General features: G+C 39.7%; 1 protein-coding gene across 6 annotated transcripts in view; it reads left to right on the top strand.

The window, feature by feature from the left end:
* The window catches only part of SUGCT (succinyl-CoA:glutarate-CoA transferase), an 832,600-nt gene that overhangs the window by 53,524 nt on the left and 753,886 nt on the right, over positions 1-25,190 (top strand). For all 6 annotated transcript variants that reach the window (XR_003510718.1, XM_027539173.1, XM_027539172.1 and 3 more), the window contains one exon: positions 22,406-22,497. Coding sequence is in view for 5 of the 6 variants with exons in the window: in XM_027539173.1 (XP_027394974.1) it covers positions 22,406-22,497 (92 nt within the window). In the remaining variant the exon portion in view is untranslated. The remainder of the gene's footprint in view (positions 1-22,405; positions 22,498-25,190) is intronic.

The raw sequence follows: 25,190 nt of genomic DNA on the forward strand, positions 1-25,190 counted from the left end.
AAGAAAACCGAAACTACTCTGCATTGTATCTGATTGTCTTGTCAGGAAAACCCAAACTACTCTGCATTGTATCCGATTGTCATGTCACAAAAAAAGAATATGTTGTTGGTGAGGGGTGGTGGTGGTGGTGGGGTGCTATACTTTGAGACTGTGTAAATATTCTCATTTGCCTAGCCTATCATCCACTGTTTTTATCACACATTGATGATTCTTGCCTGAGCTTACTATTGTTAGGATGTTGTTAAATAGTGATTTTCTAATTCCATCATTTCTTTATATTTATGAATTTCTTTACATTTATTATTTACATTTATGGCTTTTTACTATGAAGGTAGCTCTCCATTTCCTTTACTGATTTGTATCAATGTGGACTCTTAAATTCATATTTTATTCAATCAGTTACAGTCCTTTATTATCATGATTTATTTTTTATGTTCAAATTACTAGACCATACAGGTATGACCTAAATCAATTCCCTTATGATTATACAGTGGAAGTGAGAAATAGATTTAAGGGCCTAGATCTGATAGATAGAGTGCCTGATGAACTGTGGAATGAGGTTCGTGACATTGTACAGGAGACAGGGATCAAGACCATCCCCATGGAAAAGAAATGCAAAAAAGCAAAATGGCTGTCTGGGGAGGCCTTACAAATAGCTGTGAAAAGAAGAGAAGCGAAAAGCAAAGGAGAAAAGGAAAGATATAAGCATCTGAATGCAGAGTTCCAAAGAATAGCAAGAAGAGATAAGAAAGCCTTCTTCAGTGATCAATGCAAGGAAATAGAGGAAAACAACAGAATAAGAAAGACTAGAGATCTCTTCAAGAAAATTAGAGATACCAAGGGAACATTTCGTGCAAAGATAAAGGACAGAAATTGTATGGACTTAACAGAAGCCGAAGATATTAAGAAGAGATGGCAAGAATACACAGAAGAACTGTACAAAAAAGATCTTCACGACCCAGATAATCCCGATGGTGTGATCACTGACCTAGAGCCAGACATCCTGGAATGTGAAGTCAAGTGGGCCTTAGAAAGCCTCACTATGAACAAAGCTAGTGGAGGTGATGAAATTCCAGTTGAGCTATTTCAAATCCTAAAAGATGATGCTGTGAAAGTGCTGCACTCAATATGCCAGCAAATTTGGAAAACTCAGCAGTGGCCACAGGACTGGAAAAGGTCAGTTTTCATTCCAATCCCAAAGAAAGGCAATGCCAAAGAATGTTCACACTACCACACAATTGCACTCATCTCACATGCTAGTAAAGTAATGCTCAAAATTCTCCAAGCCAGGCTTCAGCAATATGTGAACCGTGAACTTCCTGATGTTCAAGCTGGTTTTAGAAAAGGCAGAGGAAACAGAGATCAAATTGCCAACATCCACTGGATCATGGAAACAACAAGAGAGTTCCATAAAAACATCTATTTCTACTTTATTGACTATGCCAAAGCCTTTGACTGTGTGGATCACAATAAACTGTGGAAAATTCTTCAAGAGATGGGAATACCAGGCCACCTGATCTGCCTCTTGAGAAATTTGTATGCAGGTCAGGAAGCAACAGTTAGAACTGGACATGGAACAACAGGCTGGTTCCAAATAGGAAAAGGAGTACGTCGAGCCTGTATATTGTCACCCTGCTTATTTAACTTGTACGCAGAGTACATCATGAGAAACACTGGACTGGAAGAAACACAAACTGGAATCAAGATTGCTGGGAGAAATATCAATAACCTCAGATATGCAGATGACACCACCCTTATGGCAGAAAGTGAAGAGGAACTAAAAAGCCTCTTGATGAAAGTGAAAGTGGAGAGTGAAAAAGTTGGCTTAAAGCTCAACATTCAGAAAACAAAGATCATGGCATCCGGTCCCATCACTTCATGGGGAATAGATGGGGAAACAGTGGAAACAGTGTCAGACTTTATTTTTTTTTGGCTCCAAAATCACTGCAGATGGTGACTGCAGCCATGAAATTAAAAGATGCTTACTCCTTGGAAGGAAAGTTATGACCAACCTAGATAGCATATTCAAAAGCAGAGACATTACTTTGCCAAGAAAGGTTTGTCTAGTCAAGGCTATGGTTTTTCCTGTGGTCATGTATGGGTGTGAGAGTTGGACTGTGAAGAAGGCTGAACGCCGAAGAATTGATGCTTTTGAACTGTGGTGTTGGAGAAGAGTCTTGAGAGTCCCTTGGACTGCAAGGAGATCCAGTCAGTCCATTCTGAAGGAGATCGACCCTGGGATTTCTTTGGAAGGAATGTGGCTAAAGCTGAAACTCCAGTACTTTGGCCACCTCATGCGAAGAGTTGACTCATTGGAAAAGACTCTGATGCTGGGAGGGATTAGGGGCAGGAGGAGAAGGGGACGACAAAGGATGAGATGGCTGGATGGTATTACTGACTCGATGGACGTGAGTCTGGGTGAACTCCGGGAGTTGGTGATGGACAGGGAGGCCTGGCGTGCTGCGCTTCATGGGGTTGCAAAGAGTCGGACATGACTGAGCGACTGAACTGAACTATCCATATTTGGCTGGTGGGAACAGTTTCAAAATATCTCCTGTATATTTTTTTATATGTCCTTGTCACCCTTTGAGCACTTTCTTAATTTTTAGCACAAGATAATCAACATTTATTCACATTCTCCCCCTGCCATCAACCCCCCCCAACCCTCCTCCGCGCCCCCACGGCACCTGCACTACCCCTGCCCACAGGCCTGATTTTAACTGTTTTTCCAAGGAGCCCTCGTTCCATTGAGTGGAGAATGATATTTAAGAACCAAGATCTGAGCACTGGATTTTGGTCATAATTGCAAACTTTTAAAACCCATTAGTTTATTCTGCAAGTGATTATTTTAACTAGCGTCGTTACATGTTATACTATTTTTTCCTGACCTCATGTTATTTATTTCTCTGCTTTTGGCCTTGGTGTTAACTATGTGTATTTGCTCACTCAGGAAGCATTGCTTAATCACAAGTCTGCCTTTTTGGGAAGACTTTAATTGTTCCCAACTTTGGGGAGTTCAAAGATAACTGGGTTTTGTTTGATATCTTTTTTACTTGGATTCCTTTTATTTTTTTGTTTGTTTCATTGATCTCTATGAAATAAAGATGTGGACTGTATTTAACTGAGTACTTTTCTCTTGGCAGTGGAACAAGGCTAAAGGTGATTCTTGTTAATTTGTTACTCACTTGAGTTATCCGTTTATCTGGGTTTGATTTGAGTTGATGTTTAGTCTCTGTAAAGAGGTCAGTACTGGACGTTTTTGTGTTCTTTGCCTAAAATGTCCCTTCTCAGGCTGACGTAGTGCTGCTATTTGGAGTGTGGGAATCTCGCTATAGGGAATTGGTTTATATGAGAGCCTGGCTGGGCTTTTATTTTCTTTTCTCCTCATGTTTTATATACTCATGTTTTATGTTTCAGTCATTTAAAATTTGATTTTTCTCCTAAAAATGAAAAGTATATAAAAACGATAATTCTCTTTATTCTTTAGTAATTTTATGGGGCATCTGTCAGAACGTGAGCTGCCTTCCTCTTATGCAAATATTGAGTCTTGGGATATAGATATAACTCTTGGTAGTTTCTTTTGAATAGATTCCATGAAAATATATTCGAATTCTTAATCTGAGGACAGATTCTGCAATTTATTTTCATTATATCAGTGATTCTTAATAGTTTTTTCCCCTCCCTATTTGAATAAGTCTTCTGAGATTTAGGATAATCTGTGTGTGTGTGTGTGTGTGTGTGTGTTTATGACTTACATGATTGTGGGTGTAGTTAAAGTCACTTTTAACAGATTGTATTTGCATGATCATCAAAGCTTTTGCAGTTGTAGACTTTATCTGGATGATGAAAGTTTGAAGACCTTTTACTTCTTTTCCATTAAAAACATACTCTATATTGTAGGCAATATAGTATCTTGACACCCAGTTACCCCTAACCCTTGTCTGTCTTATAAAAAACATTGGTTTTGATAGTTTATGTGAAGAATATCATAGGCATGCATGAAATAATATAAAATACAAAAATATGTATCAGTCAAGTGAGTGTTTATTAAGTTTCTACTGTCTGCTTAGTGTTATATTAACTAGTTGGGGAAAATGAAATCTATGTATAAGAAGCAATCATCAAAATATATTTATATATATGAGTATCATCAAATTGACTATCATAAAAGTGGTAATTCTGTAGTAAAGACGGCTATCACTATCATCAGTAAAAACTTTTTTGCTTAGTGTGCTTTTTTTCCTGCATTATAGTAATGCTGCTTAATTTACAAATTTATTTGCCTTTTCTGACTAGGAACATATACTTATTAGTATTTCAGATGTTTTAGTTGCTATACAATTAATCAACCAATTTTGCTGCCTCTCAGTGGTAGACATTAAGGGATCTAAATTTCATAGGTTATCTGAAATTGAGGTAACAAACTGTATTAATCGAATTTTTCGTCTTTGAAAATGTATGAGCTGTTAATACTCATGGAAATATTTTGTAAAAGTGGTTACATAGTAACAAGTGTCAAGATTTCAATACCTATAAAATCATAGCGAGTACCTCTGTGACCTTGGGTAAGGTACTTAATCTCTCAAAACCTCATTTTTCTAGGTAGTAATTCAAATAGGATAATACAATTTACCTCATGTAATTCTTCAAAGACTTAAATCAGATGACACATACAAAGTACCAGCACAATTCCTGGAACATAGCAAGTATTCTATACATGTTAACTATTATTATTATTATTGTCACCACCGTAAATTACCACTGTTGCTTTATGGAGTCCTTGGTTAAGTATTAGTCTTGATTGGTTGGCGTATTTGCAGGGAAGTCTCTTGCTCTATTGAGATTTACAGGAATCTCAGTAGAATCCAGCTGAGGTTAGTTTTGTAATCTTGCATGTAGAAAGGTACATATCTTATAGTCAAAAATTCTGTATCATAACCTAAGGGAAAAAGAAAAAAAATCCACCAAAATGGTGTAACCGTGGAGAATCTAAATTGTTATGCATGTGACAGAAGGACAAACTCTATTAAGTGGAAGGTATAATAATGGGAAATCTTTCAAATTAATAGGAAGATTTTTTTTTTAAATGCCAATAGGCATCACTGACTCGATGGATGTGAGTCTGAGTGAACTCCTGGAGTTGGTGATGGACAGGGAGGCCTGGCGTGCTTCGATTCATGGGGTCGCAAAGAGTCGGACATGACTGAGCGACTGACCTGAACTGAGAAAAGTTGAGTGAAATCCATAAGAATATAAAACTTTGGCCCATTTACTAAATGCCTCATTTAATTCTCACAGTGGAGGAAAAATGTATGACAAGGAAGATGTCCAAAAAGCAAAGCACAGAAACTAATAAACAAAAACAAAAACATTGAGACTGGCTCTGGAGTTTTTTCTGAATCAATCCTATGAAGTTGAATTTAGAAAGTGGCTAACTAGAGTCTTCAGACATCTTGTTTAGATGAAAGAAAACCCAATGGGGCAGGTGTGGAGGTGGTGCAGCTGCTTGGGTCATAGCGAGAACATGGAAACAAACTAGGTGTCCATCGACAGATGAAGGGATAAAAAAGTTGTGGTACACATGCACAATGGAATATTACTCAGTCATAAAAAGGAATGCATTTGAATCAGATCTAATGAGGGGAATGAACCTAAGGCTATTATACAGAGTGAGGTAGGTCAGAGAGAAAAGATAAATATCATATCAGTTCAGTTCAGTCAGTCGCTCTTTCGTGTCTGAATCTCTGTGACCCCATGGACTGTAGCACGCCAGGCCTCCCTGTCCATTGCCAACTCCTGGAGTTTACTTGAACTCATGTCCATTGAGTCGGTGACGCCATCCAACCATCTTATCCTTTGTCGTCGCCTTTTCCTCCTGCATTCAATCTTTCCCAGCATCACGGTCTTTTCTAATGAGTCAGCTCTTTGCATCAGGTGGCCAAAGTATTGGAGTTTCAGCTTCAACATCAGTCCTTCCAATGAATACTCAGGACTGATCTCCTTTAGGATGGACTGGTTGGATATCCGTGCAGTCCAAGGGACTCTCAAGAGTCTTCAACAAACAGTTCAAAAGCATCAACTTTTTGGTGCTCAGCTTTCTTTGTAGTCCGACTCTTACATCCATACATGACTACTGGGAAAACCATAGGTTTGACTAGACGGACCTTTGTTGGCAAAGTAATGTCTCTCCTTTGTAATATGCTGTCTAGGTTGGTCATAACTTTTCTTCCAAGGAGCCAGCGTCTTTTAATTTCTTGGCTGTAGTCACCATCTGTGCTGATTTTGGAGCCCCCCCAAAATAAAGCCTGTCACTGTTTCCCCATCTATTTACCATGAAGTGATGGGACTGGATGCAATGATGTTAGTTTTCTGAATGCTGAGTTTTAAGTCAACTTTTCACTCTCCTCTTTCACTTTCATCAAGAAACTCTTCAGTTCTTCTTTGCATTCTGCCATAACGGTGGTGTCATCTGCATATCTGAGGTTATTAATATTTCTCCCAGCAATCTTGATTCCAGCTTGTGCTTCCTCCAGCCCTGCATTTCTCATGATGTACTCTGCTTATAAGTTAAATAAGCAGGGTGACGATATACAGCCTTGATGTACTCCTTTCCCGATTAGGAACCAGTCTGTTGTTCCATGTCCAGTTCTAACTGTTGTTTCCTGACCTGCATACAGATTTCTCAAGTGGCAGGTCAGGTGGTCTGATATTCCCATCTCTTTAAGAATTTTCCAGAGTTTGTTGTGGTCCACACAGTGAAAGTCTTTGGCATAGTCAATAAAGCAGAAATAGATGTTTTTCTGGAACTCTCTTCCTTTTTCGATGATCCAGCGGATGTTGGCAATTTGATCTCTAGTTCTTCTGCCTGTTCTAAATCCAGCTTGGACATCTGGAAGTTCACGGTTCAGGTACTGTTGAAGCCTGGCTTGTAGAATTTTGAGCATTACTTTACTAGGATGAAAGATGAGTGCAATTGTGCAGTACTTTGAGCATTCTTTGGCATTGCCTTTCTTTGGGATTGAAATGAAAACTGACCTTTTCCAGTCCTGTGGCCACTGCTGAGCTTTCCAAATTTTCTGGCATATTGAGTGCAGCACTTTCACAGCATCATCTTTTAGGATTTGATAGTTCAACTGGAATTCCATCACCTTTACTAGCTTTGTTCATAGTGATGCTTCCTAAGGCCCATTTGACTTCACATTCGAGGATGTCTGGCTCTAGGTGAGTGATCACACCATCGTGATTATCTGGGTTGTGAAGATCTTTTTGTATAGTTCTGTGTATTCTTGCCACCTCTTCTTAATATCTTCTGCTTCTCTTAGGTCCATACCATTTCTGTCCTCTAATGTGCTCATCTTTGCATGAAATGTTCCCTTGGTATCTCTAATTTTCCTGGAGAAATCTACTCTTTCCCATTCTATTATTTCCCTCTATTACTTTGCATTAATTGCTGAGGAAGGCTTTCTTAACTCTCCTTGCTATTCTTTGGAACTCTGCATTCAAATGGATATATCTTTCCTTTTCTCCTTTGCCTTTCACTTCTCTTTTCACAGCTATTTGTAAGGCGTCCTCAGACAACCATTTTGCCTTTTTTGCATTTCTTTTTCTTGGGGTGGTCTTGATCCCTGTCTCCTGTACAATGTCAGAAACTTCTGTGCATAGTTCTTCAGACACTCTGTCTATCAGATCTTATCCCTTGAATCTATTTCTCACTTCTACTGTATAATGGTAAGGGATTTGATTTAGGTCATACCTGAATGGTCTGGTGGTTTTCCCTACTTTCTTCAAGTTAATTCTGAATTTGGCAATAGGGAGTTTATGATCTGTGTCACAGTCAGCTCCCGGTCTAGTTTTTGCTGACTGTATAGAGCTTCTCCATCTTTGGCTGCAAAGAATATAATCAATCTGATTTTGGTGTTGACCATCTGGTGATGTCCATGTGTAGAGTCTTCTCTTGTATTGTTGGAAGAGGGTGTTTGCTATGACCAGTGCGTTCTCTTGGTAAAACTGTATTAGCCTTTACCCTGCTTCATTCTGTGGTCCAAGGCCAAAGTTACCTGTTACTCCAGGTATTTCTTGACTTCCTACTCTTGCATTTCTGTCCCCTATAATGAAGAGAATATCTTTTGTTGGGTGTTAGTTCTAGAAGGTCTTGTAGGTCTTCATAGGATCGTTCAACTTCAGTTTCTTCATTATTACTGGTCGGGGCATAGACTTGGATTGCTGTGATACTGAATGGTTTGCCTTGGAAACGAACAGAGATCATTCTGTTGTTTTTGAGATTGCATCCAAGTACTGCAGTTTGGACTCTTGTTGACTATGATGGCTACTCCAGTTCTTCTAAGGTATTCTTGCCCACAGTAGTAGATATAATGGCATCTGAGTTAAATTCACCCATTCCAGTCCATTTTAGTTTGCGGATTCCTAAAATGTTGATGTTCACTCTTGCCATCTCCTGTTTGACCATTTCCTCTTTGCCTTGATTCATGGACCTAACATTCCAGGTTCCTATGCAATCTTGTTCTTTACAGTATCAGATTTGACTTCTATCACCCATCACATCCACAACTGGGTGTTTTTTTTGCTTTGGTTTCGTCTCTTCATTCTTTCTGGAGTTATTTCTCCACTAATCTCCAATAGCATATTAGGCACCTACCAACCTGGGGAGTTCATCTTTCAGTGTCATATCTTTTCACCTTTTCATACTGTTCTTGGAGTTCTTAAGGCAATAATAGTGAAGTGGTTTGCCGTTCCCTTTCCAGATAGTAAATATTGCATACTAACACATATATACGGAATCTGGAAAAATGGTACAGAAGAATTTATTTGCAGAGCAGCAATGGAGAAACAGACATAGAGAATAAACTTATGGACATGCGGAGAGGGGAGGAGAGGGTGAGATGTATGGAGAGAGTAACATGGAAACTTACATTACCATATATAAAATGGATAGGCTGTGGGAATTTGCTGTGTGGCTCAGGAAACTCAAACAGGGGCTCTATCAACCTAGAGGGGTGGGATGGGGAGGGAGATGGGACGGAGTTCAAAAGGGAGAGGATATATGTATACCTATGGCTGATTCATGTTGAGGTTTGACAGAAAGCAACAAAATTCTGTAAAGCATTTATCCTTCAATTAAAAAGTTAATAAAATTAAAAAAAAAAAAAAACCTGATGGGGAAACTGAAAATCTGAGTGTTAATTCTTGTGTGCCGTTGGTTGGCTTTATGACTTTAGATAAGTCACTTAACCTCTCAGAACTTCAGTTTTCTTATCTATAAAGCAAGAGTTTTTGCCCGTTTCATTCAACTCTAATATACCTTGGTGTACTTTTATGAAATGAAATTTGCATGTAATTCTTAAACTTATTTCTTTTTGGCATTTTATTGTGGAAAATCTTAAAGTTACGTAAAAGTAGAGAAACTATTATAATGGCTCTTGAAGTGCATATTAACCGGGTTAATAGTGATCAAGTTACAGCCAATCTTATTTTGTCTACAATCCTACCTATTCTCTCTTCCCCTGATCACTTAAAAGCAAATCTCAGATGTTAAATTATTTTATTTCTGAATATTTCAAAACATGCCTAAAATAAAAGGACTGCTTTTAAAGCATAAACACCCAATGTCATCACATGTAAATTAAACCAACCCTATAATTACTTAATGGGCTTCCCTGGTGGTTCAGACAGTAAAGAATCTGCCTACAGTGTGGGAGACCTGGGTTCAATCCCTGGGTTGGAAAGATCCCCTAGAGAAAGGAATGGCAACCTACTCCAGTATACTTGCCTGGATAATCCCACAAACAGAGGGGCCTGGTGACTACAGTCCATGGGGTCACAAAGAGTCGGACATGACTGAGTGACTAATGCTAACTAACTATAATTACTTAATGACACCAAGATATTCAACTGGTGTTCAGGTTTTCTCAGTTCTGTCTCTCTGTTTTACTGTTTGTTAATTTGAATTGGGATACAAATAAAAGTCTAACCATTGCGGTTCATTGATATGTCCCCTACATCTCCTTTAATTTATAGTTCTTTCTCAGTCTCTTGTTTCTTACCGTTTGTTTGTTTTAAAAAACCCAGTTTATTTTTTTCTGTTGGTAGATTGAATTTTGCTGATTGCACTCCTATGTTGTTTAATTTTTCTTGTTATTTCCAAATTGACATATCTATAGGTTTGCTCACATTTGGGGTTTTTTTTTTTTGGATTGCAATATGTCATAGAAGGTGATGTGTAGTTCCACTCAGAGGCACATATGGATTGGCCCTGTCTCTTTTTTGTGGTATCAGCAGCCACTGGTGATGATTGCCTAGGTCTATTGTGTGTGTGTCTGACTCTTTGTGACTCCATGGACTGTAGCCCACCAGGCTTGTCTGTCCATGGAATTTCCCAGGCAAGAATACTGGAGTAGGTTGCCATTTCCTACACCAGGGGATCTTCCCAACCCAAGGATGGAACCTGCGTCTCTTGAGTCTCCTATAGGCAGATTCTTTACCATTTTGCCACAGGGAAAGCCCCTTGGGAGTTACAAAAGGATGATATCCTAATCCTGCTGTTCCTTCTTTGTATATTGATTGGAGTACTTTCATAAAAATAATGTTCCCCTCATCAACTGTTTGATTATCCTGAGATAGAGATCACTAAGTAAAGGCAGGATGGCTGTAAATTCTATTTACCAATTATCATAATAATGAATTTATGCCTTAGAATCTTCCAAGGGTGACTGATGATTAAAAAAATATCATTATGAACTCACAGAATTTAACATATTTGATGCGTTTCAGTCCACTGCAGCTCTTATCCTTATTGATTCTCAAAATGGTCTCATCTTTGGTCAGTGGAGGCCTTTTTAAGTTGGCTTGTGCATACTTTTGACATGAGTAGTAGTCCGATAACTTCTTTGATTTCTAATATAATAAGATATGGGCTTCCCTGGTGGCACAGACTGCCAGTGCAGAAGATACAGGTTCAATCCCTGGATTGGGAAGATCCCCTGGAGGAGGAAATGGTAGGCTACTCCAGTATTCTTGCCTGGGAAATCCCATGGATAGAGGAGCCAGGTGGGCTACAGTCCACGTGGTCTCAGAAGAGTTAGACATGAGTTAGTGACTAAACAACAACATAATAAGATATTATAGGTGAACTTTGTACTTTTCCTGCCCTGTCTTGGAATCAACCATTTCCCCGAGAATCTTAATTTCTTTTAGTGGAAAATGGCATTTAGAGACCACAGTCTAGATACTAGGGATGCTCTTTGCTACTGGGTTAGTCTTTGCTTCTAGGCCTTTTCAGTGTTTCAGTGCACAGATAAGAAAATAAATATTTTTTTAAAAATAAAATACATCGAGTGTATAATCTTTTAATTCAGAAATAATTTACACACCAGAAAATGGGCAAAGAAAGGAAGTCTAGACATTTGTACACATTTTAAAGGATTCCCTTATTTATTGTAGAATATTTTATTGCTTCTGTTTTTTCAAGTAAGCAACCTGTTTTTGGAGTTTTTATAGCTGCTGGAATGATACTGACTTTAAACATACTCCTATTTTGGTTAAGGAGAAGAAGGAAACAAAAAGTTAAGGCACGACTAAGAAGAAAAATGAGTATTCAGGGCAAACATTAAAAGATAGGAAGGAAATCTTTTCCCTCTAGTTCCCTTCCCTTGCAATTTTACTCATGTCTGAAAGTTCATTTTGCTTTATAGTCAGTGTTCGTAAGAGCCACAAGATGGCGCCATTGCTCCATAAAATGAAGGTAAGTGAGTAAGGGCTCTGGGAAGTAAACAGCAGAGGAAAAGATGTTCCTCTCTGATTTTTCGTAATTGCCTTAGTTTTCCTTACCTCCTGTACTTGAATATAAAATATAAGTAACATGCTTAAATTTGTCCTCTTTATTTTGGATTTGATCAGGATCGTTTTTGGAATTGTAGAGCTAAAAATAAAATTTAAAAAGAACTATCTGGATCCCATGCTTACCATTTTTTCAGCTTTGTTAAATTATTAATTAATAATTCAATCTTCACATTGCCCACAGAGTAATCTTTGCAAAATGCCATTTTGACAATATCAGTTTCCTGTGGTAAAATTTTTTATTTATTGTCATAAGTATTTGTTGATGTTACTAGTTGTCAGTATTTAAGTACTTAAGGCAAGTATAAGGTGAAAGGTAGAATAAGTTTTGACTCATTACAACAAAAATATATTTTGTTATTGTCAAGTTTCTTTTCTAAAATGGCCACGTGCTAGTTTCCAAGTACATAAACTTTCAAGTTTAATGGGTTCTTAAACAACATAATTGCAATGCCTAGAATATTATTCTCATCATTTCAACATACCTCAAGGCAGTTCTTGTTATTCTGAATATCTTGTGGAAAGGGAAAACTACTATATTATTACTATATTAATCAATGCATATTTATTAACTAAATACATTTAGCTATCAATGTAAAATGTACTTTGCTTCTGATATTTTATCAAATTGAACCCTCATAATTATATCTTTGGGGGCTTCCCAGGGGCGCTAGTGGTAAAGAACCTGCCTGCCAATGCATGAAATGTAAGAAATGTGGGTTCGATCCCTGAGTTGGGAAGATTCCCAGGAGGAGAGCATGGCAGCCCACTCTAGTATTCTTACCTGGAGAATCCCATGGACAGGGGCGCCTGGTGGGCTACAGTCCATGGGGTCACAGAGAGTCAGATATGACTGAAGCGACTTAGCATGTACACTTGCACAATATTTCTATGAGATAAGTGTGAATACTGTGGAAACTGAAACTCAGGGGGATTACATGAATTGTTGAGGATTCAGTACTTCGCAGAGCCTTGGTTGGAATCCAGACTTTTTTCAGTCCTGGAACTCATCGTCTTATTCACTATGCCACGCTGCTTCTGTGAGAGTAACTATTTATATTTCTCTTTAATAGAAATGTCTGGAAGTTGTAATTTAAAGTAATTAGGATATTTGTGCCTCCTCCTTGTTGTAAGCTGAACAAGAGAATTTGTATCACAAGGCAAGTATTATGGTGCCTTTTACTTAGCAAACTGTTTCTCTGAGCATGTTTTCCTGCAGGCCTTATTTAGAAGACTTCATTTAGAGTTGTGCTGATGATGAGAGCCTTCTTTTTGTCCCATTTGAGGCACTGGGGTTCCTGGCTGCTGATACTCCCTACTCAGAGTGGACTGAAATCAATTCCTTCTCTTGACTTCCTGCTGAGAGAACAGGTGGTTCACCAGCACAGAGTGTTCCTGCCTTACGTGGAGCTTCTCTCTGCTCCTGGAGGCCTGCTTTATGCTGGGGATGCTGGTGGTTGGAAAACCACTGTGTCCAGGTCTGGTTTAGGATGCCCTTTACAGCTGTCAACTAGCTGCCCTGGACTATCAATTCTTTAAACGTTTGGTAGATAGAATTCACCATTGAAACCTCTGGTCTTGGACATTTGTTTGTTGGGAGGTTTTGGTTTACTGATTTCATCTCCTTACCAGTAATTGGTCTATTCAGATTTTCTGTTTCTTCATGATTCAGTCCTGAAGTTTCTAGAAATCTATCCTTTTCTCCTAGGTTGTCCAATTTGTTGGTATACACCTTTCCATAGTAGTCTCTTATGACTCTTTGCATTTCTGTGGTGTCAGCTGTGACATCTCCTCTCTCCTTTCTGATTTTATTTATTTGAATTCTTACTCTATTTTTTTTGGTGAGTCTAAAAGTTTGTCAATTTTATTTATCTTTTCAAAGAACCAGCTCTTAGTTTTACTGATCTTTTCTATTGTCTCTTTTAGTCCCTCTTAGATTTATTTCTTCACTGTTCGTTGATATTTTCTTCCATCTTCTAACTTAGAGCTTCATTTGATACTGTTTTTCTGGTTACTTGATGTTTGAAGTTAGGTTGTTTATTTGAGATCATTCTTGTTTCTCTTTGAGATCATTCTTGTTTCTTTATGTAGGAATTTACCAGGTGAACTTTACCTTTAGAACTGTGTTTGCTGCATCCCAAAATTTTGGTAGGTTGTATTTCCATTATTTTTTTTGTCTCAGAGAATTTTTTGATTTATGTTTTGATTTATTCTTTGACACATTGTGTGGTAATAGGTTTGCTGCTGCTGCTGCTGAGTCGCTTCAGTTGTGTCCGACTCTGTGTGACCCCATAGACAGCAGCCTACCAGGCTCCCCAGTCCCTGGGATTCTCCAGGCAAGAACACTGGAGTGGGTTGCCATTTCCTTCTCCAATGCATGAAAGTGAAGTCTCTCAGTCTTGTCCGACTCTTAGCGACCCCACGGACTGCAGCCTTCCAGGCTCCTCTGTCCATGGGATTTTCCAGGCAAGAGTACTGGAGTGGGGTGCCATTGCCTTCTCCGGGTAATAGGTTTAATCTATATCTATTTGTGAATTTTCTATTTTTCTTCTTGTAATTGATTTCTAGTTTTCTGTCACTGTGGTCAGAAAATATGTTTTATATGACTTCTGTCTTCTTAAAGTTTAAGCCTTGTTTTGTTGCCTACATATGATTTATTCTGAGAAATTTCCCTGTGTGCTTGAGAAAAATGTGTATTTTACTGCTGATGGATGAAAATGATGTAAATGTCTGTAAATTCCATTAGGTTTAATATGTAGTTTAAGTTGAGTATTTTCTGTTTAGATGATTAAGCTACTGTTGAAAGTGGTGCAGTAAAGTACCCCACTGTTACTGTGGGGCTTCCCGGGTGGTGCTAGTGGCAAAGAACCTGCTTGCCAGTGCAGGAGACCTGAGACACCAGTTCTCTCCCTGGGTCAGGAAGATCCCCTGGAAGAGGGCACAGCAACCCATTCCAGTATTCTTGGCTTGAGAATCCCATGGACAGAGGAGCCTGGTGGGCGACAGTCCTTGGGGTTGCAAAGAGTCAGACACGGCTGAAGCGACTTAGCACGCGTCACGCACTGTTACTGTTGTTGTTCAATGGCTCAGTCATGTCCAACTCTGCGATCCCAGGGATTGCAGCACATCAGGCTTCCCTGTCGTTCACCATCTCTCAGAGTTTGCTCAAACTCATGTGCACTGAGTCTGTGATGCTGTCCACCATCTCGTCCTCTGCCATCGCCTTCTCCTTCTGCCTTCAGTCTTTCCCAGCATCCGGGTCTTTTCCAACGAGTCACTCTTCACATCAGGTGGCCAAAGTATTGGAACTTCAGTTTCAGCATGAGTCCTTCCAGTGAATATTTGGGACTGATTTCCTTTTGGATTTACTTGTTTGATCTCCTTGCCGTCCAAGGGACTCTCAAGCGTCTTCTCCAGCACCACAGTTTGAAGGCATCAGTTCTTTGGCACTCAGCCTTTTTTGTTGTCCAGCTCTCACCTCCATACGTGACTACTGGAAAAACCACAGCTTTGACTAGATGGACTTTTGTAGGCAAAGTAATGTCTCTGCTTTTTAATATGCTGTCTAGGTTTGTCATTGCTTTTTTTCCAAGCAGCAAGTGTCTTTTAATTTCATGGCTGGAGTCACTGTCCACAGTGATTTTGGAGCACAAGAAAATAAAGTCTGTCCCTGTTTCCATTTTTTCCTCATCTATTTGCCATGAAGTGATGGGACCAGATATCATGATATTCGTTTTTTGAATATTGAGTTTTAAGCCAGGTTTTCACTCTCCTTTTTCACCCTCATCAAGAGGCTCTTCAGTTCCTCCTCACTTACTGTCATAAGGGTGGTATCATCCGCATGTCTGATGTTGTGGATATTTCCCCCCACAATCTTGATTCCAGCTTGTACTTCATCAGCCTGGCGTTTTTCATGATGTACTCTGCGTATAAATTAAATAAGAAGGGTGACAGTGTACAGCCTTGATGTACTTCTTTCCCAATTTGGAACCAGTCCGTTGTTCCGTGTCTGGTTCTAATTGTTGCTTCTTGACCTGCATACAGATTTCTCAAGAGGCAGGTAAGTTGGTCTGGTATTCCCATCTCTTTCAGAATTTTCCACAGTTTGTTGTGATCTACACAGTTAAAAGCTTTAGTGTAGTCAATGGAGCAGTAGATGTTTTTTGGAATTCTCTAGCTTGTTCTATGACCCAACAGATGTTGACAATTTAATTTCTGGTTTCTCTGTCTTTTCTAAATCCAGCTTGTACATCTGGAATTTCTCAGTTCATATACTATTGAAGCCTAGCTTGAAGGATTTTGAGCATCACCTTGCTAGCATGTGAAATGAATGCAATTGTGCAGTAGTTTGAACATTCTTTGGCATTGCCTTTCTTTGGGATTGAAATGAAAACTGACTTTTCAGTCCTGTGGCCACTGCTGAGTTTTCCAAATTTGCTGGCATATTGAGTGCAGTACTTTCGCAGCATCATATTTTAGGATTTTCAATAGCTCAACTGGAATTCCATCACCTCCACTAGCTTTGTTTGTAGTGATGCTTCCTAAGGCCCACTTGACTTCATGTTCCAGGATGTCTGGCTCTATGTGAGTGATCATACTGTCATGATTATCTGGGTCTTTAAGATCTTTTTTGTATAGTTCTGTGTATTCTTTCCACCTCTTCTTAATATCTTTTGCTTCTGTTAAGTCCATACCATTTCTGTCCTTTATTGTGCCTATCTTTGCATGAAAAGTTCCCTTGATATCTCTAATTTTCTTGAAGAGATATCTGATCTTTCCCATTGTACTGTTTTCCTCTATTTCTTTGCATTGTTCACTTAAAAAAGCTTTCTTGTCTCTTCTTGCTATTCTCTGGAACTCTGCGTTCAGATGGGTGTATCTTTCCTTTTCTCCTTTGCTTTTTGCTTCTCTTCTTTTCTCAGCTATTTGTAAGGCCTCCTCAGACAACCATTTTATCTTTTTGCATTTCTTTGCTGTCTATTTCTCCCTTCAGGTCTATTAATATTTGCTTTAAATGTCTAGGTGCTTGTATGTTGGGTGCATAAATATTTACATATATTATATCCTCTTGTTGGACTGACCCTCTGTCACTATAAAATAACCTTTTTTTCTCTTGTCTTTGTCCTAAAGCCTACCTTAGCTGATAACTATAGATATGTTACTTTCTTCTAATTTTTATTTGCATAGAGTGCCTTTTCCCATGCCTTCACTTTCAGTCTGTGTAAAGCTGTATTGTAAGCAGCATATAGTTGAGTTTTGTTCATTTTATCCATTCAGCCACTCCTGTGTTTTTTGACTGGAAAATTTATCCCATGTACATTTAAAGTAATTTTTGATAGTTATAGCTTCCATTGGGAAGCCCTGGTGGCTCAGAGGTAAAGAATCTGCCTTCAATACAGGAAATGCAGGTTTGATCTCTGGGTTGCAAAGATTCCCTGGAGAAGGAAATGGCAATCCACTCCAGTATTCTTGCCTGGGAAATACCAGAGACAGAGGAGCCAGGCAGGCTATAGTCCATGGGGTTGCAAAAGAGTCAGACACAGTTTAGCGACTAACCAACAACAATGGCCTTACCATTACCATTTTGTTAATTGTTTTCTGGTTGTTTTATAATTTCTTTGTTCCTTTCTTTCACTCTTGTTTCCTTCCTTTGTGATTTGATGATTTTCTGTAGTTATATGCTTAGATTACTCTTTTGTGTACCTACAATGGAATTTTGCATTGTGTTACCATGAGGCTTACATAAAACATCTGAAAGCTATAATAATCTATTTTAAGCTGATAGCAACTTGACTTCAGATGTATAAAAAGGTTTTACATTTTCACTCTTCTCCAGCATTTAATGTTTTGATGTCACGATTTACATCTTTTTAAATCTTATGTATCATGAACAAATTCTTGTAGTTATAGGTGGGCTTAATACTTTTAGTTTTAATCTTTATACCAGTTATAAGTGATTTACTCACCATTATTATAATATTACAGCATTCTGAATTTAACCATATATTTACTTTTATCAGTGAGTTTTACACTTTCATGTTTTAATGTTGCTACTTAGCATCCTTTTGTTTCAAACTGAAGAAATCCCTTTAACATACCTTGTAAGAACAGTCTAGTGGTGATAAATTCCTTCAGCTTTTATTTATCTGGAAATTCTTTATCTCTCTTCATGTCTGAAGGACTTTTATTGAGTATTCTTGTTTGGCAATCTTTTTTTTTCTTTCAGTACTTTGAATATCTCATCCCACTGCCTTCTGACCTGCAAGGTAGAATCCACTGATAATCTTATGAGGGTTCCCTTGTAAGTACCAGGTTGCTTTTCTGTTGCTGTTTTTATGGTTCTTTGTCTTCAACTTTTGACAATTTAGTTATACTTGGTACTCCCTGGACTGCCTAGATTTGGATGTTTTGTGCCCCCCCCCACCCCCCGCAAAGGTTAGGGAAGTGTTCAGTCATTGTTGCTGAGTTGCTAAGTCGTGTCCGACTCTTTGTGACCCCATGAACTGCAGCACCCAGGCTTCCGTGTCCTTCACTATCTCCCACAGTTTGCTCAAACTCATGTCCATTGAGTCAGTGATGCCATCCAACCATCTCATCCTCTGTCTCCGCCTTCTCGTCTTACCCTCAATCTTTCCTATTATTTCTTTGAATAAAGCCCTCCCTTTCTACATTTTTCTTTGAATAAAGCCCTCCTCTTCTTCTAAGGGACGACAGAGGATGAGATGGTTGGATAGCATCACCGACTTGATGGACAGGAGTTTGAGCAAGCTCTGGGAGTTGGTGATGGACAGGGAGGCCTGGCGTGCTGCAGTCTGTGGGGTCAAAAAGAGTCAGACATGACTGCATGACTGAACTGACTCCCCTTCTAGGATTTTTATAATGTGTATATTGACCCATTTTCAGTGCCTTATAAATCTCTTAAGCTATCTTCACTTCTTTTTTAGTCTTTTTTTTTTTTTTCTTTTTGCTTCATTGCTTGGTTGTATTCCACTGCTCTGTCTCCTAATTCACTGATATTATCATTTGATCTGGTCTGCTGTTGGTCCTTTCTATCGAATTTTTCAGTATAGTTATTTTATTCTTTATCTCTATACTATCTGTTTGGTACTTTATAATATCATTAATCTCTGTTGAAAAATCTTTCTTTGCTTATGCACTGCTTTCCTGACCTCTGTGAGCATCCTTCTGAGCATTATGTTGAACTCTTTGTGAGATAAATGACTTTTGTCTGTTTCATTAAGATTGGTTTTTGGAGACTTTACTTGTTCTCTTGTTTGGAACATATTCCCATGTTTCTTCATTTTCCTTGAATGCTTGTATTGGTTTTCATGCATTAGCTAAAACAGCACCTCTCTCAGTCTTGGCAGATTAGTCTTGCATAGGAGATAAATCCTGTGTATTAACCCAGCCTGGATTCGTGGTTGCCTCACAAACCTTTGTGATTATCCAAGCCACTGTCTTTTTATTTCATGCCTTTTAGTAGTTTAGGGTATGTGAAGACCCGTCAATGTTCCAAAGGGAAAGACTGTTGTGAGGCCTAGATACAGGCAGATTAGAAGCCAGACCCTCAGGCAACAGCTGGGAATGTATGCTGTCAAGCAGTTTCTGGGGAGAAACTGGGAGATTGGTATATTTGTCTTCTTGCTTTGCACTGAATCTGGGTAGATAGCTGTGTGTGTGTGTTGGGGGGAGGGTATTCCTGAGCCCATTAAAAATCTGCTTATTTCTTTGCCATAATCCAGTTTGACTTATTAACTGCAGGCACTGTTGGTAGTCGGAACCAGGTGATATGGGGGCCCATCTCCCAGGCAGTATCTGCAAAAGTTGGGGCACAAGACATGTGCCCCATCTCTCTAGAAACTCCTTCTAGAGAGATGATGGTGACCTGATTTTATTGTGGGAGTGAGCTGCATAGAGAAGGTGGGCAAGTGCCCACTGATTCCTTCAGGTTTCAGTTAGATGTCAATTAGGTAAGGTCATTTAGATTTCAATTAGTGTCAGGATCCTTAGGCAGCAGCTTGTAGAGTATGCAGTTAAAGCCTTTCTGGGGGAGGACTGGGAGATGGCCGTTTTTGCTGCTCCTCCAGTCTTGAGACCTGTGGGGGATAGCTGTGGTTAATGTTCATGAGCCTGTAATTAGCTTCTTTGTTTGCCATAGTCCCGTAGGACTCATGAATTCTGGCTGTCAGAGATAGGAGTTTTAGGGGACCGTTCCTCAGGGAGGAGCCTTAAAAGCCGGGACACTTGGCTGTGCCGCCTGTACTGTTTGTTCCTTAGGGAGACGCTGGGAGTTTGGAGTTTCCGCCTAATCGTATGGTGCTGCGCCTGGACCAAGGTTAATGGTGAGACTGTCTCAGCCTTTATGGATCTTTTCTGTGTTACCCAATGTGTAGGAGTCATTCTAGTCGATTTCTCTAGTTTCTCAATTCCCAAATTCCTCTCAGAGGGAAGTGCTCTGTGTGGAGCTGTACATCCACTCTGTGCACGGAAGGAGGAAAATGCCTTCTACGTCATCATTTTAGTCCAAAACAAAACAGAGGAAAAAGCCTCTTTAGTTTCTGTAGTAATTAATTTGTTTCTTTCTTAAAAGATAACTTTTTTTTGTAACCAATATTCATTCATTTATTCATTTGGTAACCATTACTGAATTCTATTCTAGATGTTGGCAATACTGCAGTGAATTAAATTGAAAAAAAAAATCTCTTGAGCTTACCTTTGAGTAGGGAGGATACAGAAAATAAATAAACTTTATTATGTATCTTGTGGTGATGAGAGGTATAAAGTCAAATACAATCATGAAAGGGGGATTAAGAGTGAGAAGTAAGAGTGATCTCTCATAAAAGTTCTCCAGAGAAGACCTCTCTGGTAAGGACACATTCCAGTTTAGGGTTGGAGGATGTGAGGTATGTAGATATATAGAATGAAATAGAGGGAGGGTGTTCCAGGTTGCTGGAGGAGCAAGCAAAATATATGGAATTTGGAGACAGATTCATGTAGCTCCTCATATTATCCAACGGTAAGCCTAGGACGGAGGAGAGCAGGATAAAACATGTTTCTGTTCTTCTAATTTTTGCTGATGGCAAAGAAAAGGTGATAGCTTTCCCTTCTGTTTGTAATCCTAAAAAGCACTGTCAGGAGATATATTAATTCTCTTTTTGTTCAAATTTCAGGGCATGGAAACCCACCTCCAGGGGATCTTCCTAATCCAGGGATAGAACCCAGGTCTCCCACATTACAAGCAGTGGCTCAGACAGTAAAGAATCTGCCTGCAGTGTGAGAGACCTGGGTTCGATCCCTGTGTCGGGAAGATCCCCTGGAGAAGGGAAAGGCTACCCACTTTAGTATTCTTGCAGAAGGCGGTGGCACCCCACTCCAGTACTCCTGCCTGGAAAATCCCACGGATGGAGGAGCCTGGTAGGCTGCAGTCCATGGAATCGCTGAGGGTCGGACACGACTGAGCGACTTCACTTTCACTTTTTACTATCATGCATCGGAGAAGGAAATGGCAACCCACTCCAGTGTTCTTGCCTGGAGAATCCCGGGGATGGGGGAGCCTAGTGGGCTGCTGTCTATGGGGTTGCACAGAGTCGGACACGACTGAAGTGACTTAGCAGCAGCAGCAGCAAATACCTATTGGTTGATGACTGAATCAGACTAAACCATAAAGGATTAAGGAGGGGTGGAAATTGGGGCAAACTGGAGAATTTATGCCCTATGCAAAGGGAAGAACGTGGCTTATTGGTTATTGCCATGTGAGGATGTGAGCCTAGGTTTGAGCGTATGTTCTGTTTTTTTTTTCAGGTAAAGCCTATTTTATGTGCTATTTCCTGATCTTTAAACATTGGAAACTAAGTAAAAACTTTTCAAAACACTCTTAAGTCCAGATAAAACATTCATACATGGAGAATCTGGCCCACAAGTGACAAGTTTGCAACGTCTGTGGTGTAACACCATAATTAAATTTTTACTGCCTCCTTCAAAGGAACTTCCCTGGTGGCTCAGACGGTAAAGCGTCTGTCTACAGTGCAGGAGACCTGGGTTCAATCCCTGGGTCAGGAAGATCTGGAGAAGGAAATGGCAATCCACTCCAGTATTCTTGCCTGGAAAATCCCATAGACGGAGGAGCCTGGTAGGCTATAGTCCATGGGGTTACAAAGAGTCAGACATGACTGAGTGACTTCACTTTCACTTTCAAAGGATGGTGTAGGTTTAATACAACAAAATGCTGCAGAATTTCTGGATACAAATGCTTTTAACACGCTATTATACTATTGGACTTCCAGGTGGCGCTAGTGGTAAACAACTTGCCTGCCAATGCAGGGGACATAAGAGATGCGTGTTTGATCCCTGGTTTGGCAAGGTCCCCTGGAGGAGGGCATTGCAACCCACTCCAGTATTCTTGCCTGGAGAATCCCATGAACAGAGGACCCTGGCGGGCTACAGTCCATAGGATCGCACAGAGTTGGACACGACTGAAGTGACAGCACAGCACACATTATAGTATTGCTCTCCCTGGGTGGTGCTGAATATATATCTATTCTTGTTGTCTTAGGGTATGGTCAGACAGGTCCACTGTCTCAGCGAGCTGGTTACGATGCTGTTGCCTCTGCTGTTTCTGGTCTAATGCATATCACAGGACCTGAGGTAAGTATCTTTCTTTAGAATAGTCATAATTTCCCCCCGTTTATTCCAAAGAATTTTTCCTCTTCACTGACCCCATAGGCTTAAACATGAGTCAATTTTAGAAAGAAACAATGGAAAGTGAATGCCTTTAAAAATGGAAGTGTTGAATGTGCTTGATGCTAAATGTCAATATGGCCCCATGGGAAATAACAGTCTTATTAGCAAGAAGCAATAGATCAAGTGGTGAACACATTTTCCATATGCATTATATTACTCAAGCTTAGTAAAGGCACTTTTGTGTGACCTTGGAATATTCCTGTGTGAAATAGAATGGCTGACTAGACTAGTCTGCGGATGTCCAAGGGGACAGAGGAGCCTGGTGTGCTATACTCCCTGGGGTCACAAAGAGTTGGACATAACTGGAGAAGGCAATGGCACCCTACTCCAGTACTTTTGCCTAGAAAATTCCATGGACGGAGGAGCCTGGTAGGCTGCAGTCCATGGGGTCGCTAAAGTCTGACACGACTGAGTGACTTCACTTTCACTTTTCACTTTCATGCATTGGAGAAGGAAATGGCAACCCACTCCAGCGTTCTTGCCTGGAGAATCCCAGGGATGGCAGAGCCTGGTGGGCTGCCGTCTCTGGGGTCGCACAGAGTCGGACACGACTGAAGCGACTTAGCAGCACCAGCAGCAGAGCGACTGAAAAACAACGACTTTGCTTTGACCTATATACATAGTGGAGGGTTTCTTCTTCCCTCTGGAATATTGTAAATGGTTGTTTATTTTCAACTATGTTACTTAACGCCTTGGGTGTAGTTGTGTCTGATTGTTATATGCATTGATTCTGATGTGAAAGAATTATTTGACTTTATAACACTCTTCTCCATGATGATGGGTTGGGAAGTTCCTCTAAAGTATATAGATGACCAAAATGTGGATAGTTCGATCAAAGAAAATGGACTCCTGGGGAAAACTAAACATGCCATTAAATAAAGTAAAAAAAAGGAAAAAGTGTGAACACACTGAGTAAAAATACTAAAGACATAGGTAGTACATGTTCCCTGGTGGCTTAGATGGTAAAGAATCCGCCTGCAGGAGACATGGGTTTGATCCCTGGGTTGGAAAGATGCCCTGGAGAAGGGAATGGCTACCCACTCCAGTATTCTGGCCTGGAGAATTCCATGGACAGAGGACCCCTGGCAGTCCATGGGGTCACAAAGAGTCGAACATGACTGAGTAACTTTCACACAATACATTTTCTAAGTAATAATTCACCTATATATTATGATACATTTAAACATCAAGAATTATATCAATCAATGAAAAAGATGTATTGACCATCTGTTTGTAGTGTTGTTTTAGATACCAGAAATAATTTAATGTTACCCTATAAGTAACAGTTTGGTTGACTAGATTAGACATATACTCATGGAAAAGTTAAAAAATGAAAGAAAATTACATAAAATTAAGCTGGGAGGATCCCCTGGAGAAGGTATGTCTACCCACTCCAGTATTGTTGCCTAGAGAATTCCATGGACAGAGGAGCCTGGCAGGCTACAGTCCATGGGGTTGCAAACAGTCGGGCATGACTGTGTTACTAACACGTTCACTTTCAAGTGGAACATTATGTAGCACTGTGACTTGTCTTTGTCACCCTGTATCTGAGTCTACAATGTAAATCTCCTTCCCTCTGTCCTTAATTCCCCTGCTTCTCCTTGGAGAGAATCAATGCTATCACTTTTCTTTTGCACGCTTTCAGAGGTGTTCCATTCAAAAACAAACACAGTAGTCTCCCATCTTTTAAAATACACAGTTGATAGTGTACTTTCTCAAATTTTCTCCCAGGTTTTGCAGATATAATTGACATACTGCTGCTACTGCTACTGCTAAGTCGCTTCAGTCGTGTACGACTCTGCTCGACCCCATAGACGGCAGCCCACCAGGCTCCCCCGTCCCTGGGATTCTCCAGGCAAGAACACTGGAGTGGGTTGCCATTTCCTTCTCCAATGCATGAAAGTAAAAAGTGAAAGTGAAGTCCCTCAGTTGTGTCCGACTCTTAGTGACCCCATGGACTGCAGCCTACCAGGCTCCTCCGTCCATGGTATTCTCCAAGAAAGAGTACTGGAGTGGGGTGCCATTGCCTTCTCTGAATTAACATATAGCAGTGTTTAACTCTAAGGTGTACAGCATAATGATTTGACTTAAATATATGATGAAATGATGACCACAATAGATTTAGTGAACTATTGTCTCATACAGATACAGCATTAAAGAAATAGAAAATTTTTTTTTCCTGTGGTATGAGTACTCTTAGGATTTACTGTCTTAACAACATTCGTATATATGGTACAACAGTGTTAATTATCTCTATCATGTTGTATGTTACATCCCTAGTACATATGTATCTTATAACTGAAAGTTTCTACCTTTAGACTGCCTTCATCCAGCTCCCACTCTTCACACCCGCTGTCTCTGGTGTCTACAATGTGATCTCTTTTTCTATGACTTTGTTTTTGAAGTATGATTGACTTACAACACTATGTTAGTTTCTGGGGCGCACCATAAAGAATCAGTATTTGTATACATTTCAAAATGATCCCCTTGTTAAATCTAGTTGTTATCTGTTACAAAACAGCAGTATTATATAATTATTAACTATATTCCCCACATGGTACACTTCATACCTATGACTCATTTATTTTGTAACTCGA

The sequence above is a fragment of the Bos indicus x Bos taurus genome, chromosome 4 (genome assembly GCF_003369695.1).
Source record: "Bos indicus x Bos taurus breed Angus x Brahman F1 hybrid chromosome 4, Bos_hybrid_MaternalHap_v2.0, whole genome shotgun sequence".
Classification (NCBI taxonomy): domain Eukaryota; kingdom Metazoa; phylum Chordata; class Mammalia; order Artiodactyla; family Bovidae; genus Bos; species Bos indicus x Bos taurus.